Genomic DNA, 16,996 nt, shown 5'->3' on the forward strand with positions numbered 1-16,996 from the left:
CATGAAGGGAAGCCAGTGTAGGCAATGTCTGGTACGCAAAAACAAAATATGAGTTGCTATCTGTGACTGAAGCAAAGCAATTGTGAAGAGTTTGACTTGGTTGCAAAAGAATTTAAAGGACCAGCGAATCTTTCTGAATGTACAAGATGGTATTGTTGTTCTCTTGTAACATTTACTGAGAGGTGAAGACTGTTATAAACTATTAAGCAATCCATAGAATTCCTCTTAGTCCTTACTCAGTGATTCTATTTTCATATGCGATAAGTAGATGAGACAAAATTAGAAGGTTAAGTTAGTACTGCCTTCCAGAAATTTACAAGGTGGTCAGAATTTTTTACTTAAAAAAAATTATTGAGTCACCTTGAAATACACAGTTACAAAGCTGTTCATGATTGGGGTTTCAGTCATACAATGTTTCAACACCCATCCCACCCACCCCCACCCCCTGGCTTTCCTTTTGGACATTATGGTTTGCAATACAGATACTAAGGGATTATCATGTTTATTCTTTACCTATTTTCAGCGGGCAGTTCTTATCCAGAGTGATCATTTCCAACTATCTTTGTCATGGTGTTCCCTTCTCTAACCCAGCTACCTTTTCACCAAGCACTTGGGACAGGCTTCCAATTAGGGACCCATCCACCTGGCCCTTGTTTCTATTGTCCTTGGGTATTAGTCTCTATTTATTTATATCCCACAAATGAGTGCAGCCACTCTATGTCTGTCCCTCTCCTTCTGACTCATTTCACTCAGCATGATACTCTCCATGTCCATCCATTTATAAGTGAATGTCATGACTTACTTTTCCTAACTGCTGCATAGTATTCCATTGTGTAGATATACCAAAGTTTCTTTAACCAGTCTTCTGTTCTGTGGCACTTAGGTTATTTCCAGTTTCTGGCTATTGTGAATAGTGCTCCGATAAACACAGACATTTACAGATGGCTTTTCTGCAATGTGTTTTTGGGCCCCCGAAGTATATTCCTGGAAATGATATTCTGGGTTGTAGAGAAACTCAATTTAGAGCTTTTTGAGAAATGCCCATATTATTCTCCAGAAAGGCTAGACCTCTACATTCAGTGACTGGAATTTTATTACCTTACTTGCACCATTTTGCTAAGAAAAAACAAATATTGTAGATAAGGGGAAAAAGTAAATCTGGGGGAGGAAAGAGATTTGATGCTAAAGCATGATATATACAGCTAATCGATGTTCTTCTGCTTTTTTTTCATGTATTAGTAAGAATAGCATTGTAGCACTGTTGTCCTGGTTTTCATCAATTTTGCTCAAGCAGCCACCAGTAACGTCTCCATTATGAGACTTGTTGTTACTATTTTTGGCATATCGAATATGCCACATGCCACAGCTTGCCAGGCTCCGCTGTGTGGGTGATATACTCTTGGTAGCTTGCCAGGCTCTCTGAGAGGGACGAAGGAATTGAACCCACATAGGTCGGCCACGCGCAAGGCAAACACCCTACCCTCTGTGCTATCACTCCAGTCCATTTGTAAAAGTAGATTTTATAATTAATTATAATTTAATCAAGAAGAGAATGGATTGTTGGCAAGAAAGCAATCCAAATGACATTGAGTAATTTTTTATGACAATTGGAAATTCACTGCAATCTCTTGCTAGACTTTTAACATACTCTATAATGTTCCATTTGGGGAAGAATTTGGAGAACATTTGTAGAAAATCAGCTATGCTGACTTTCTGTTTTTTCAGTCATGGTAGCATGAATATTCCTTTAATGTGCTGGTTATTTTACTGGCTTTCTTTTCTTTTGCAGGGAATTTACGTTTTTGTGGTCTATTTCATTCTACACAATCAAACCTGTTGCCCTCTAAAGGCCACGTACACGGTAGAAATGAATGGACACCCGGGACCCAGCACAGCCTTCTTCACACAGGGGAGCGGAATGCCTCCTTCTGGAGAGGAGATCAGCAAGTCCACCCAGAACCTCATTAGTGCTATGGAGGAGGTAGAGGTACCTGCCCTGGCCCTTGCTCATTCCTTCAGTGTCTCACTCATTTGTAGCGTCCCCATCTCACAAAGAGCACAAGTAGTGGTTGGTGTGTTGCATTTTTTTTCTACTGACATCCTCTGGTCTCTATCCTTAATCTGATCAATTTTTTTTTCTATCCCGACAAGTTTTATTCCTTAGTGGCTTCTATTAGGAAGTCAGAGAAACATTTGATATCACTTTCTTTGCAGTTTTCCTAATATGACAAGGAATTTACTGAGTATAGTTTAGAAGCATGTTTAAGTACTTCTGTTATTTTGGGGGCAGGGTGGGATGGTGATGGGGCCACACCTGGCAGTGCTCAGGACTTGGTTCTGGCTCTGTGTCCAGAAACCACTCCTGGCAGAGCTTGGGGAATCATATGTGGTGCCAGACATCAAATCTGGGTAGGCCATGTGCAAGCGAGCACCTTTTCCCTGTACGATCTCTCCAACACAGATCTTTTATTCTTATATGTGCTTTCACAGCCTGATTCCTTCTCCTGTCCCACATACACTTCAATCCTAACGAACACTCAGTGAAAAGAAAATAGGCTGAAACTCCTTTAATTCAAATACCACAAATTATTAAAGAGTCAAGACTCAGAAGATGGTTATTAGTCATGTGCGACTATTTTAACTAACCAAAATTAAATATGCTAAAAATTCAGTTAATCAATCACACTGGCCATGTTCCAATACTCGATAGTCACGTATCTGGCAGCTACCATGGTGGAGGACATAAATAGAAACATTCATAGTGTCACAGAAAGTTCTGTTGACAGTGCTGCTATTGATGTCCAGCTTCTTAGTGAAATTGTTTAAGATTCCATCTTCTCTCAAATTTATTTCTAAAGTCCTCAGGTCACTTTTATTAGTGTGAGGCATTTTTACAGTGTCTCAAAAAAACATATATTGGGAGACAGCAGCTGTGACTAGTCAATTCCTGGGTCTGAGCCACCACTTGGCTGTTCCTTGGGGTGTTGCATAATGGCATACCCTACAGTGTGCTCTGCATTCCTCAGAGGCCGGCCTGCCTTCGGCCAGCTGTCAATAAGGGCTCATCAGAGACATTCGAGAAAGCTAAGGGGAGAAGGGAAGCATTCGGGAAGGACTAAGGGGTTGTTTACCCATAACCCAGAGGAAATGAATAAGTTTAGTCATTTCAGGATAGAACTATCTCTTTAATCACTCAATCAAAATTAGGAGAAGTATGGTCTGGAAGAAAGCTCCGAGAGATAGAACTTACACTCTGCCTGCGGGAAATTCAGTTGCACCATTGGCACGACCCAGTCCCATCATCACTGCTGGAAGGAGCACTGAAGCTCCTCCTGGCATGGGACCGGGGCTGAAGGGGAAGAATGTATGACCCTATAGATGCTATAGTGCAAATCTTATGTTTGTATCTGAAAGAGTAGAAGGGGTTTTGTCCAATGTTTATTGTGCAATTGGAGAGGGGTGCTTTGTACCACACCCAGTGTGCTCAAAACCACTCCTGGTCATGTGCTTAGGGGTCACTCCTGGAGGTTACTCAGGTGACCATACAGTACCAGGCATTGAACTCAATCCCTGAGCTCAAAGCATGTACTCAGTTCACTGAGCTTTCGCACTGACCCCCAATTTTTATATTTTTAGCAGAATTTGTGTGTGTGTGCACATCCTACCAAAAAAAATGGAAAGGGTACTTGATTATTTTTAAAAATAGATTTCTTTTATAGTTACTAATACTTTTAATATAGAAATTGTTTAGAATTATCAGATCAGATTATCTAATAGGGAGGTGTACTTTTAACAAAGGTGAAATTAAATACTTTAATTCTAAGTAGTTTAACAGCCCTTTTACTTGGTCTTTGAATTGATACGTGGATATAAATTGTTCTCACAAATTTCCGAATAAATATGTATGTGTTTATGTTGGTTTTCTTTTCTCCCCAACCAACCCCCAAAGGTACCACCTGACTGGGAAAGAGCATCTTTCCAACAAGCCAGTCAGGCAAGCCCTGACTTAAAGCCAAGTTCACAGAATGGCACGCAGTTCCCTTCATCTGGTGGTTATGGCCAGGGGTCACTGGTAGCTGACGAAGAGTCTCAGGAGTTTGATGACCTGATATTTGCATTAAAAACTGGTATGTATGAACCCACGAGCCATTTTAGCAATAGATACCTTTCATGTACAATGTTTATCTTCTGCTCATGGAATTGTAGAAGTACACTCAGTGGCCATTAGCTGTCTCTGATTCTTATGATCTTTCCTAATCCTAGGCAAATTCTAGCATATTTTGTTCTTGGTGCCAAACACAACATAACTAAACATAATTTACAATTTACATTTTTTAAAAAAGGGAAAAAAAACAAGACCAGAGAAACAGTACAGGTATTAAGGTGCATGCCTTACACACAGACTGGTTTGACTCCTGGCACTGAATATGGTACCCTCAGCAATACCAGGAGTGATCCCTGAACACAGAGCCTGGAGTAACCCTGAACACTCTAGGATACAGCCTCCCCAAATATCTTTTTTTTAATCACCTTAAGATACAGTTACAAAGTTTTCATGTTTGAGTTTTGGTCATATGATGATTGAACACCCATCCCTCCACCAGTGCCCATCTTCCACCACCAATGTCCCCAGTATCAACCCTCATCCCACACCTCCTCCTGCCCGGTTTTGGGAGTCTTTTATGTGTCTCTGGATCATGGCCGTTGAGGAGCATAAATAGCAGCCAGAGGCAGTTCGTGGGTGTGACCTCCAGGGTCCCATAAGGGTGAGGAAATGAGAAGGACCAACTCATCCCCTACCCCTTAAGGCCTGGAGTTTGCCATCACTGAGCCCATGCACTTCTCACTGGGTTCTGGAAGTTGGTGGAGGGACGATGCCTGCTCCCGTCTCAGGCACCCCAGTGAAGTCGGCCTGGCTTAAAGTCCAGAGGCATCTCTGCAGTGAACTGTTCGGTTTGTGTGTCTCCCCAAATTCTTTTTAAATAGTCTTGGAACCTGATAGTATAGTGAGTAAGGCATTACCTTTCACGTAGCTTGGTTTTATCACTAGCACCACATGTGTTCCTCCTAACCCTGCCAAAAGTGACACAGACCAGAGGGGCAGGGTAAGCCCCCTACACTGATGTGCATGGCACAAAAACAGGAGGAAGGAAGAAAGGGGAGAGGGAGGGAAGGAGGGAGGGAGAAAGGGAGGAAGGAAGGAAGGCTGGCTCACTCGCTCTCTCGCTCTAAATAAATGTAAATAACAGTCCTAAACTCTTGCTAGACTACCAAAATACTATTTATATAATTTGATCTAAAACAGTATTCTAGAAATTTTTTCCCTGAGCTGCTAGATACTCCTTATGGAGTGTCTTTGAAGACGAAAATTTCAAAAACAACATAATTGGGTTTTTTATAGTTCATTAGTTTTCAAAGTTCCAACACATTATTTAAGTGGCTTTTCCTGTATCTTCAGTTTTAGTCCACCTGTGTCCCTCATGGTTAGTTGTTTTGACTTAATGCGATGTATTTTTTTTTCCTCTTAGAGAAATGTTGAATTGTGACTGTCTTAAAATTTTCAGCAGCCTTTCACTTCTGTTATGTATAATCAAAAAAAATAACATATTCACGTTCAGATAAAACTTATTGAAATAAAGATCTGAAATGCACTCTATGCATCACTATATCGTGTATAGTTTTTGAAATAGGTTATGTAAACTTTTATATAGTTTGTAGCACTGCCGCACTGTCATCGTGTTGTTCATCAATCTGCTTGAGTGGGCACCAGTAACGTCTCCATTGTGAGACTTGTTACTGTTTTTGGCATATCAGATACGACACGGGTAGCTTGCCAGGGCCTGCCCAGCAGACGGGATACTCTCGGTAGCTTGCCGGGCTCTCTGAGAGGGACGGATAGTTGGAGCGATAGCACAGCGGTAGGGAGTTGCATTGCTGACCCGGATTTGATTCCTCCACCCCTCTCGGAGAGTCCGGCAAGCTACCGAGAGTATCTCGCCCACACGGCAGACCCTGGCAAGCTACCCATGGCATATTCGATAAGCCAAAAACAGTTACAAACAGTCTCACAATGGAGACGTTACTGGTGCCGCTCGAGCAAATCGATGAGCAATGGTATGACAGTGACAGATATAGTTGAAGATGAATGAATGGATGAAAAAATGAAACAAAAGTTTGCTGGGAGAAGTAAATAGTCACAGAAGAATAGGCAGAAGAGTAATTGTAAACTACATAATTGAAAGAGTTATTAATTTTTGTGGATATCAAAAAAATGTAAGCCCTTGCAGTTGGTTCTTTTCTTTTTTTCTTTTTGGGTCACACCTGGCAATGCTCAGGAGTTACTCCTGGCTCTGCACTCAGGAATTACTCCTAGCAGTGCTGAGGGACCATATGGGATGCCGGGAATCAGAATCGGGTCGGCTGTGTACAAGGCAAACGTCCTATCCGCTGTACTATCTCTCTGGCCCTAATTCTTGATTGCTTAGACTTGCAGCACTTAGAGAGTATAAGAAAGGGATACTTTCCATTCTGTGGAGTGAGGAATAGATTTAACTGCAGACCAGGGGCTGGACTGATATAAGGTCTACTCAGGAGAAACACACCCCCCTCAGTGTGTCCCCTCCTAATTAAGTAACTTTAATAATTATTGAATTAATAGTGGAGTTCTAGTAAATGAATAATCATCTAATCAATTATAAATGATATAGTGATGTTTATATTCTTAGTATTTATTATGTCATGACTATTATAATAACAATATGAAGTAATATTGATGATGATTTACATTAGTTCCCACAATAGATTTTCTGCAAACACCCTCTTTCAACTTTCTGTATTCACCTCAGTGTGGACATTCTTTCCTGTAGAGACTGACAACTCACACTAACTTTATTTAAAATACTGTGATTTACTAAGATTTTCATTATATAGCTGCTTCAAGCATTAGATGTTACAAAACCTGATGTTTTGGGAAAATAGAGTCATTTGTGCTGAAGTCAGATATGTGCTGACATTTTTCTTTGTATTATAAAATAAATTAAATTAAATTGAAAATAAAATGTTACTTAGCTGCTATGGTACGGAGTGCTAACATTTGGTAAAACCTGGTGATCCATGGAGGTTTAAATAAATGAATAACATGTTCCCACTAGTGTTTTTAGGCAGAGTAACTTATGAAAGTATCACTGTCACTGTCATCTCATTGCTCATCGATTTGTTCGAGCGGGCACCAGTAATGTCTATCCTTGTAAGACTTATTTGTTACTGTTTTTGGCATATCCAATATGCCATGGGTAGCTTGCCAGGCTTTGCCGTGCAGGTGCGATACTCTCAGTATGAAGTATGAAGAATAAATTTACAAGCAAAATGAGATGAGACCGGGAAATTTTCACAATGCTCCAGAGAATGAAATTTAGGCATCAAATGTGGGGAATGGAAATAAAAATATAAGGAACCTGGAGAACAAATCCTCCAAGAGGACAATCATCTCTATTTCTCACCTACTGACCAAAGGATCAGATTTTGGTTTATTTGCAGGTGAAGATTGATGAGTTCAGATTCAGATATATCGATCTCTGGGCCTGGTGGCTGTTATATGTTCGGGTTGGCATCTTAGGTTAGGGATCAGTGTGAGGGGTCATTATTTGACAAACATTACCATAGGGCTTACTTTTGAGTGAATCAGTTTGGTCTGGGAGAGCAGAGAAAGGTGAGAAGGAGAGAAGTGAGGAAGGGAGAGAGGATGGAAGAAAAAACACCAGAAGCAGATGATAATACCTCCTTCCTCATAGCTGCATTTAAAGAATTCCCACAGAGAAAAATAGTTTGATCACAAAGAGAGAAGAGAGTTTCACCAAGCAGAGGATAAAACACTGCATTACAATGCTCCTTTAAAAATGGAGCACTTGGGGCTGGAGCGATAGCACAGCGGGTAGGGCATTTGCCTTGCTTGCGGCTGACCCGGGTTCGATTCCCAGCATCCCATATGGTCCCCTGAGCACTGCCAGGAGTAATCCTGAGTGCAGAGCCAGGAGTAACCCCTGTGCATTGCCAGGTGTGACCCAAAAAGCAAATGAATAAATAAATAAATATAAATAAAAATGGAGCACTCACAGGGAAGCAAAATCAGACACCAGCAATCCCATGGATTTTGCATGTAGAACAGAGGGGATCATAGTAGGGAGAGCAGGGAATTATGGTGGAGGGATATTGGTGTTTTGGTGATGGGTGTGGGGCTGAGCCATTTGTTTCTTCCTCCCCCTTCTCTTCCTCCTCTCCCTCCTCCTCCTCCTCCTCCTCCTCCTCCTCCTCCTCCTCCTCCTCCTCCTCCTCCTCCTCCTCTCTTCTTCTTCTTCTTCTTCTTCTTCTTCTTCTTCTTCTTCTTCTTCTTCTTCTTCTTCTTCTTCTTCTTCTTCTTCCTCTTCCTCTTTCTCTTCCTCCTCCTCTGCCTCCTTCTCCTCCTCCTCCTTCTCTGATTTACAAAGTTGTAGTATATTGTTGAAGAAGTATGAAATTTTGCCCTTGAAACAAATGCACTAGTATAAACTAACATTACCAAGTAAATTATTTTTTCAAGAAGCAAGAAAAGAGGCCTCAGATTGCACATAAATCGGACAAAATCCAGAGACTATAAAACCAAGCTGCCTGACGAGACCTCCAAGCCTGCTCAGACTGGGACTGGACCTCTTCTGCCCAGCTATCTTCTGGTAGCTAGGCGAACACACCCGGGGACTGCCCCTGGCGCCATGTAATCCCACCAATGGCCAACATCCATAGACTATAAAACCAAGCTCCTGGAAGCTTGGACATCTTATAGCCTAGTGCTCCCTCTGGGAAAACCTGGCAAGCTACCGAGAGTTTCCTGCCCACACAGGAGAGCCTCAAAAACTCCCCATGGTGTATTTATATGCCAAAACCAGTAACAATGATGGGTCTCATTCCCACAACCCTCAAAGAGCCTCCAGTGCAGCTCCATTGGGAAGGACAAGTAAAGAGAGGCTGCTAAAATCTCAGGGTAGGATGAATGGAGACATTATTGAGACTGCTTGAGAAAATCGACGATCAACGGGATTATGATGATGATGATGACTATAATGTGGTTAGCTGTTGATATGACCACTGGAAGAATAAAAGAAATACTAGTTGCATAGTTAAATTACATGTGAAATTATAAAAATATATATGTATATTACATATAATATATACACACATATATGTGTGTGTATATTATGCCATTCAGGAATGTATGGAATGGCTACTCAAACACTTTAACATTCTTTAGAGTTCATGAAACTCATTAGGAAATAGATACGTTAAAGGACTAAAATAACAATCCCAAACACTGGTTCCCTATATTTTCAGAAAATATACTATAATAACCCAACACCATTACCATTACCCTACATACTTCCTATTATAGAATATGGTCAAATCAGGGGCGCAGAACACATGCTGTTTGATCAATAGCAGAATTTGCAACTGGACCAGATTTGGCCCACAGGGTATTTAGTTTGACTCTCATCGAATGTGCGTCTGTGAGTGTTCGTGCCAACATTAAAAAATTTAGACGCATCCCACACAATCTACAATTTAAAACAAACACAAAACCCTAGCACAACATGCACCCTGGCAGTAATGGGTACCCATTCGCACCCGGCTGTTTGGTGTGTCCAGCACTCCCCAGCCTCTGTCTGGTTCATGCTAGCTTCCTGGTCTCTGACATTTGAAGTCTTTCAGGTTCTCCAAGTCAAGCCCCGGCAATAACAGGCCTTCCCAGTGTTTTCCCTTTTAACCCCCATATAATGAATTCCTAATGGAGTGAAATTTTTACATCATTTTCTTTTCTCTTCAAGTTTCCTTTCCATCCAATTCTGTCACACTATTTTATCCTTATATAACACACACTTATGCTGGAACTTTATTTAATCCTCATCTACATCTAGTTTCTCCAACAAATCATGTATAATAATTAAAACCTATTTTTTCTATCACTATATTATGCTTATATGTCTCCCAAATTTTTTGTTAGCTTTTACAAAGAGCCACACCCAGTGGTCCTTAGAGCTACTTCAGATGCTGGGAGAAAGTGGAATCAGGACCACCATCAGCAGTGGTGGGAAGGGTGGGGTGCGGGAGGAGGGAGACTGTGGCTCATGCAATGGTAGGGATAGAACCTGGGACCGTTAAGCCCTACCTCAGGCCAAATTTATCTGTACTGTTACCATTATGATTCTCTTGGTATAACTGAACACATCAACATGAGAACAGAAACAACATCCCACACCACCTCATATCCTTTGAAGAGTCTCATATACCCGGCATTAAATAAATCCTAATTTAAAACTAAATGGTTAAGGACTAATGGTTATAGGCATTAGCCTGTACCTATAGCATTAGATCAGGAGTTGGGGCATTCAATGCTGAGATTTAACTCTGACTTTATCAAAACTTAATTAAGTCTTCTCATCTATCACTAGGCTAGCAAGCTCCTATTTTCCTCTGTGTGTATGTGTGTGTGTGTGTGTGTGTGTGTGTGTGTGTGTGTGTGTGTGTAGTGGTGGTGGTGATGGGGGGGTGGACCGGGTTGGGTCACACTGGTGGTGCACAGGGTGGTGCTTAGGGGACCAGGTGGGGTGTCACAGATTACACCTGGGTTGGCCATGTGCAAAGCAAGCACTCTACCCACTGTACTATCACTCCAGCCACTCTTGTTTTCTTTTCTAATTCAAAATTCCTACATTTTGAATTTAAAGGGAAGTTTCCCTTTCCCCCCAAATAATTTCTATGGTGTGCTGGAGAACGTTTCCTCTGAGTGAGTGTGTAACGGCCAGCCACAGATTTCTGCCTGTGCCCCAGACTTTCTGGGGAATCTCCTCCCAAGTATTAGTCCTATAGCCATAGAGGACACCAGAAATTTGACATCAAAATACACCTTTAGGATTCAACAGCTCTTCTTCTTTCTTCCTTCATTTCTTTCTTTCTTTCTTTCTTTCTTTCTTTCTTTCTTTCTTTCTTTCTTTCTTTCTTTCTTTCTTTCTTTCTTCCTTCCTTTCTTCTTTCTTTCTTTCTTTCTTTCTTTCTTTCTCTCTTCTTTCTTTCTTTCTTTCTTTCTTTCTTTCTTTCTTTCTTTCTTTCTTTCTTTCTTTCTTTCTTTCTTTCTTTCTCTCTCTTTCTTTCTTTCTCTCTTTCTTTCTTTCAACATTCTTTTCTTAGGTTTGGAATAATTTGGGTTAGGTGGCATCAAAGTAGAAGTGAAAGTTGGAAAGATTTTAATTTATTCAGAAAAGAATTGAAGAAAGATTGCTATCAAATTATCTTCATATTTTAAAGATCATATCAAGTGAGAATAGGCCTTAGGGTCAGAATCTGGTGTTGAAATCCTCATTGGCAATTGCAGTTTACTCTGTACTTTTTAGCAAGGATTCAGTTTCTGTTTCCCTTCTGTTTCCTCATTTATGCAATAAGGGTTATATTGAGCATGTGGCATTTGCATGGGTAAAGAACTCATTACATTACCTGGCAGTCTAACTTTTGCACGTGGTATAAATTATTTTTTGGTTCAGTTTAAAACCACTGTAAATGTTTATAATATATTCTGTAACGCCTGGATGTTCACCTTGCTTGAGCTTGAAAAACTCAAGGACTTAACATGTTTTTCTGTAAACAAATATTGAAACTTGGGGGACAAGTCTTGGCCCTGGTGGGCAGCATCTGCATATTCCTTACAGTAGTGAGAGTTGATACTAGTACATCATTAAGCCCCAGCCTTCCAAGTGATAGCCAAAGGGTCATCTCTTTCTCGGTCGTTGAACCCATATTGGGCAACTATTACTTAGTACTTTGGTTTCTCTTCACCCAGATATAGCTGCCTCAGGGCCCAAACATCTCCCTATAGAAAAGCCAAAGTTTTGCCAATCCGCTGAGGTTCATCCAAGTGGAACAGCTCCACCCTACCTGGCAGAGAGGCATGGGACCGTTTGTCCTCTTATGGCACAGTGGAAGACACAAAATTCATCACAGGGGCCAGGCAAATACCATAAATAATTCAAGAGAACTGGATGGAAAGAATATCAAATGAAGTGTGGAACTAAGATCCATGTTTTTGCCCCCTTTCAGCCGAGAAATTCAGACCCAATGTTGCCTTGTCTTTTGCTTTTTCAAGAAAAAATAAAAGGGTAACCTTTGATGTTGAGTATATGATTTTTGGCAAGTAAATTTTAAGTGTATTGTCATTATCAATATTATATTTCTTAATTTGAGTAAAGAGCTTATTGGTGTTTGTGCACATTTTGCTTTATGACTCATATATACATTATATTTGGTGTAGCATTTATTTTATCACCCAAGAAGGATAATTTGAAATGTATGTTTTAGTACACTAGTGCACTTTGGATTGGAGCGATAGCACAGCCAGTAGGGAGTTTGCCTTGCATGTGGTCAACTCAGGTCCGTTTCCTTCATCCCTCTCAGAGAGCCCTGCAAGCTACCAAGAGTATCCCGCCCGCACGGCAGAGCCTGGCAAGCTACCCATGGCGTATTCGCTATGCCAAAAACAGTAACAAGTCTCACACTGGAGATGTTACTGGAGTCCGCTCGAGCAAATTGATGAACAATGGGACGATAGTGCTACAGTGCTACAGTGCAAGGGACTGGAGCAATAGCACATCGGGTAGGGTGTTTGCCTTGCACACAGCCGACCCGGGTCTGATTCCTCTGTCCCTCTTGGAGTGCCTGGCAAGCTACTGAGAGTATCCCACTTGCACGGCAGAGCCTGGCAAGCTAACTGTGGCATATTTGATATGCCAAAAACAGGAACAACAAGTCTCACAATGGTGATGTTACTGGTGCCCACTTGAGCAATTCAGTAAACAATGGGACGACAGTGCTACAGTACACTAGGACTTTTCCTTTTCAAATGTTACTTCCAGCTCTTTGGTTTTTGCTTGTTTGTTTGGAGGCCACACCTGGCAGTTTTGAGTACTTACTCGAGTCTCTGTACTAAAGGACCGTAGAAGGTGCCACCAAAATCAAACCTGGGTAGGCCACATGCAAAGCAAGACACCTTATTGCTGTACTATCTCTCTGCCCATCTCTCTTCCCCAGTTCCCTGTTTTGAAGAAATGATGAAAGAGATATTTGTAAAAGAGACTGGAAATGGGTTATGATTGATGGTCCCGAAAATACTGAGCCTGAAATTAAAATAGTATATGGGGGATAAATCAAGGAGCTGATGACTTTGAGAAAGCGTTCTAATGAGCAAAGAATGATAGTGTATATGTAATGGTGTAGAGAAAAATTAGGGAGTGTCTTAAAAGCTGGTGCAGAGTGTTCCACATTAATGCAACAGACTATAGAGAGTAATGTTTGTTCCACAGAAGGACAGGACAGAGGATTGCAGAATGGACCAGCACTCCCAAACAGGCACGTAAAATGGAAGAGAAGTTTCTAAGAACTACGATGTCCAGCATAGTCAGTTAATACATTCAATAAGCATTTGTTGTTTATTCACAGTATTCTGGGTACTGGTTTTAAGAGCTTGTAAAAGTATGAAGGAGAGAGGACATTATTCAGCAATAAAGTCAGGATTAAGGAAAAAAATCATCGTGCTTTCATGGGTAGCAAAGGTGATACCATCATTGAAATTTATAAGACCAGTGGATGTAGCCGTATTAATGTAGGTGTGTTGTGAAAGGAGCATCTCCAGCAGACACCAATACTAGTGAGGTACCTGGCTGAAAAGCATACAGCTGTCAAAGCCATAGCGTGGGCATTGAAACAGGACTGAAGACAAGGCCAGTCATGGTTAGACAGCAGGGAAGGACGAAGTGACAACAGAAGTGCTCTGGAAAGTGCCAGCCAACCAGAAGATGAGATGAGCAAATGCAGTATCATAAAAGCAATGGGAGGAAGTAAAGTTTCAGTAACAGTCTTTAGCAGACACAGTGGGAAGGTCAGAGACCCAGAAATAGGGATACTTTGACAAGAAGACTATTAGTGGGTGCCTGCTTCTATCTTACTAATAGTTTAAGCTAGAGCGAGTTGGCTCCCAACTCTGCAGAACCTCCTTTCCTGTGTCGTAGACAGAGGAAACCTCAGTCACCAGTCATTGAGGCAGCTGTTTGTTTTACATTTCTTCTTGTTTGTAGAGTCTTATGCCCAGCAAAGAGGGAGGAGTTGTGAGTTGTTATCTCCAGTTTTTCAACTAGCAGCAAGCCCAGTGATCACACTCTCTCCTCTCCCTCCCTCTCTCTCTCTCTCTCTCTCTCTCTCTCTCTCTCTCTCTCTCTCTCTCTCTCTCTCTCTCTCTCTCTCTCTCTCTCTGGGTTCTTTTGCATTTAGGGGGAAAACAGGATGTTACTCTTCAGTGTTCTTTTCCAAATTGCTCTGAAACAATAATAAGTGTTAGAGTTCTCACTGTCTTTCCCTCTGTGTGTGTGTGTGTGTGTGTGTGTGTGTGCATAGGTATTCCTAGGGACAGAGCCATAGTACAGTGCATAGGACCTTTGCCTTGCATACGTCCTTGGATTTGGTCCATGGAATCCCATATGGTTCCCCAACTACTGCCAGGAGTAATTCCTGGTTGCAGAACCAGGAGTAAATCCTGAGCAATACCAGCTCTGGCCCTAAAACAAAACAAAACACAAAGATATTCTGGATATGATCTGTACTGAACAGACAATTTTGAAGGCTTTGTGTAGGTCCGGTCTGCACTGTTACATAATTCTCTTTGTCTGATAGTCAGATTGAAGCTCTTCAGAGCCAGTGTTTTCTGGGCACTGACACAACACCAGGTGCTGCCAGTGCATGTAATTCTTGTCAGATCACTGCCCACACTAAATGTCAACTGCAGGACTTGCTTGCTTCAGTATCTGTGAGGTTGGAGGTTATATGTTTTCTAATAGCAGGTCCTATCCCTCTGCTGAAAAATTCCAATAACCACCTGTTGTTTTATTTTTAATAAATTCTCAATTGAAAAATGCTGTTCATGGATCTGTCAATCATGTGGAAACAGAATAGAGACTGAGAACCCTAAATTGTTTTATTAGGGCTTCTGTACTACAGCAGGTTGGGCATTTGCCTTGTATCCAGCCAATTCGGGTTCGATCCCCAGCATCCCATATGGTCCCTCAAACTTACCAGGAGTGATTCTTGAGCACAGAATCAGGAGTAACCCCTAGGCATCACCAGCTGTGACCCAAAAGCCTCAGTAAAAAAATGTGTCATTAAAAATTAGTTTGGTCAGTGTTTGGGGATTTGGGACCAAACCCAGAAGTGCTCAGGGCTTACTCCTGACTGTGCTCAGAGATCACTCCTAGCAATGCCCAGAAGATGATATGCTATGCCGGTAATTGAACCATCTGCAAACAAAGAAGAAAACTTACCTCCTGTGCTATCTCTCGGGCCCAAAAATAGATTTTTACTTATAAATATAATTACCAGGAGGAATTTAAAATCTAGATTTGTGTGGGGCTGGAGCGATAGCACAGCGGGTAGGGCGTTTGCCTTGCACGCGGCCGACCCGGGTTCTAATCCCAGCATCCCATATGGTCCCCTGAGCACCGCCAGGGGTAATTCCTGAGTGAAGAGCCAGGAGTAACCCCTGTGCATCGCCGGGTGTGACCCAAAAACCAAAAAAAAAAAAAAAAAATCTAGATTTGTGATTGTTACATGTTGGTGCAACTTATGCTAAATGTAAGGCTCATTTCTTTTTTTAATTAATTAATTAATTTTTTTAGAAAGCTGTCCATGATTGGATTTGTCATACAGTATTCCAACACCCCATCCCTCCACCAGTGTACATTTCCCAGCACCAGTGTTCCCAGGTTCCCTCCCATCCCCCACCCCCTGCCTGCCACTATGGCAGGGCTTTTCTTCTCTGTCTCTCTGTCTCTGTCTCTGTCTCTCTCTGTCTCTCTCTCTCACTCTCTCCCTCTCTCTCTCTCTCCTTTTGGGCACTGTGGTTTGCAATATTGATAGTGAAAGGTTATCCCTTACCTGCTTTTAACCCTCAGATCTTGCCCAGCGGTCATTCCCAGCTATTATTGTCATAGCAGTCTCTTATCTATTTCCTTTCTAACCATTGACCAGTCTTCCTAGCCCCTGCTTTCCCTGGCCATGGATATTCTTCATATATATATATATCATATACCACAAATGAAAGGATCATTTCTTACTAAGCATGTTTTAATTAATCTAACTTGACTTTTAATTCATTGCAATGATAATCAGATGTTTTCCATTTATTTCTGTTACAGGTGCTGGTCTCAGTGTCAGTGACAATGAATCTGGTCAAGGCAGCCAGGAGGGAGGCACTTTAACTGACTCCCAGATCGTAGAACTAAGAAGAATACCCATTGCTGACACCCACCTCTAGTGCCCCATAAGTATTAGACTGAGGATACTTCCTTATTTTTAGTAGCTTTGTGCTTAAAAAAGAAAAATCTCTAAGTACATGCAAACAGGTAATAGGACTCTATGAAATGTAGTGAATAATTAATTGAGAAGCAATTGTTGTGTTTGGAATATAAATTACTTACCTTTGTGGAACTTAAAAATTCACTGTTTTAATGAGACTGGTTTAGTTTATATCAGTTAATATGATGTAATGTTCCAAGACTACTAGTTGTTTTTTAATTATATAACATGGCTAACATTGTCTAGTAAAACTAATAAAAAATAATAAAATCAATAAAATACATTCAGTATTATGAGATTCATTGTTTATGAAGAATATGCATGAATAAAGAATCAGACTCATTAAATATCAATAACCCTGTTTCTTCTAGCATTTATATAGGTGACCCACGATATTATCCATAGAATTCATAATACTTTAGTGCCTAAAAACCTTAACACTGTTTGTTGATGGCTCTGCATCTGAGTGTTGATGGGGACTCTGCAATCTCAGTCCATCAAAAGTATATATTTCTGTTCATTATAACGTTCAGGGATCTGAACATTTTCCAGAATGAATGTTCTGTCCCCGGTTAAAAATAAC

General features: G+C 41.1%; 1 protein-coding gene across 1 annotated transcript in view; it reads left to right on the forward strand.

Annotated features, from left to right (window-relative positions):
* The window catches only part of ADGRV1 (adhesion G protein-coupled receptor V1), a 534,581-nt gene extending 517,904 nt beyond the window's left edge, over positions 1–16,677 (forward strand). The window contains exons 88-90 of the mRNA XM_055138625.1: positions 1,790–1,981; positions 3,950–4,127; positions 16,254–16,677. Coding sequence (XP_054994600.1) covers positions 1,790–1,981; positions 3,950–4,127; positions 16,254–16,372 — 489 coding nt within the window. The 3' untranslated portion in view covers positions 16,373–16,677. The remainder of the gene's footprint in view (positions 1–1,789; positions 1,982–3,949; positions 4,128–16,253) is intronic.
* The last annotated feature ends 319 nt before the right edge of the window (positions 16,678–16,996 follow it).

This window comes from Sorex araneus, chromosome 1 (assembly GCF_027595985.1).
Source record: "Sorex araneus isolate mSorAra2 chromosome 1, mSorAra2.pri, whole genome shotgun sequence".
Classification (NCBI taxonomy): domain Eukaryota; kingdom Metazoa; phylum Chordata; class Mammalia; order Eulipotyphla; family Soricidae; genus Sorex; species Sorex araneus.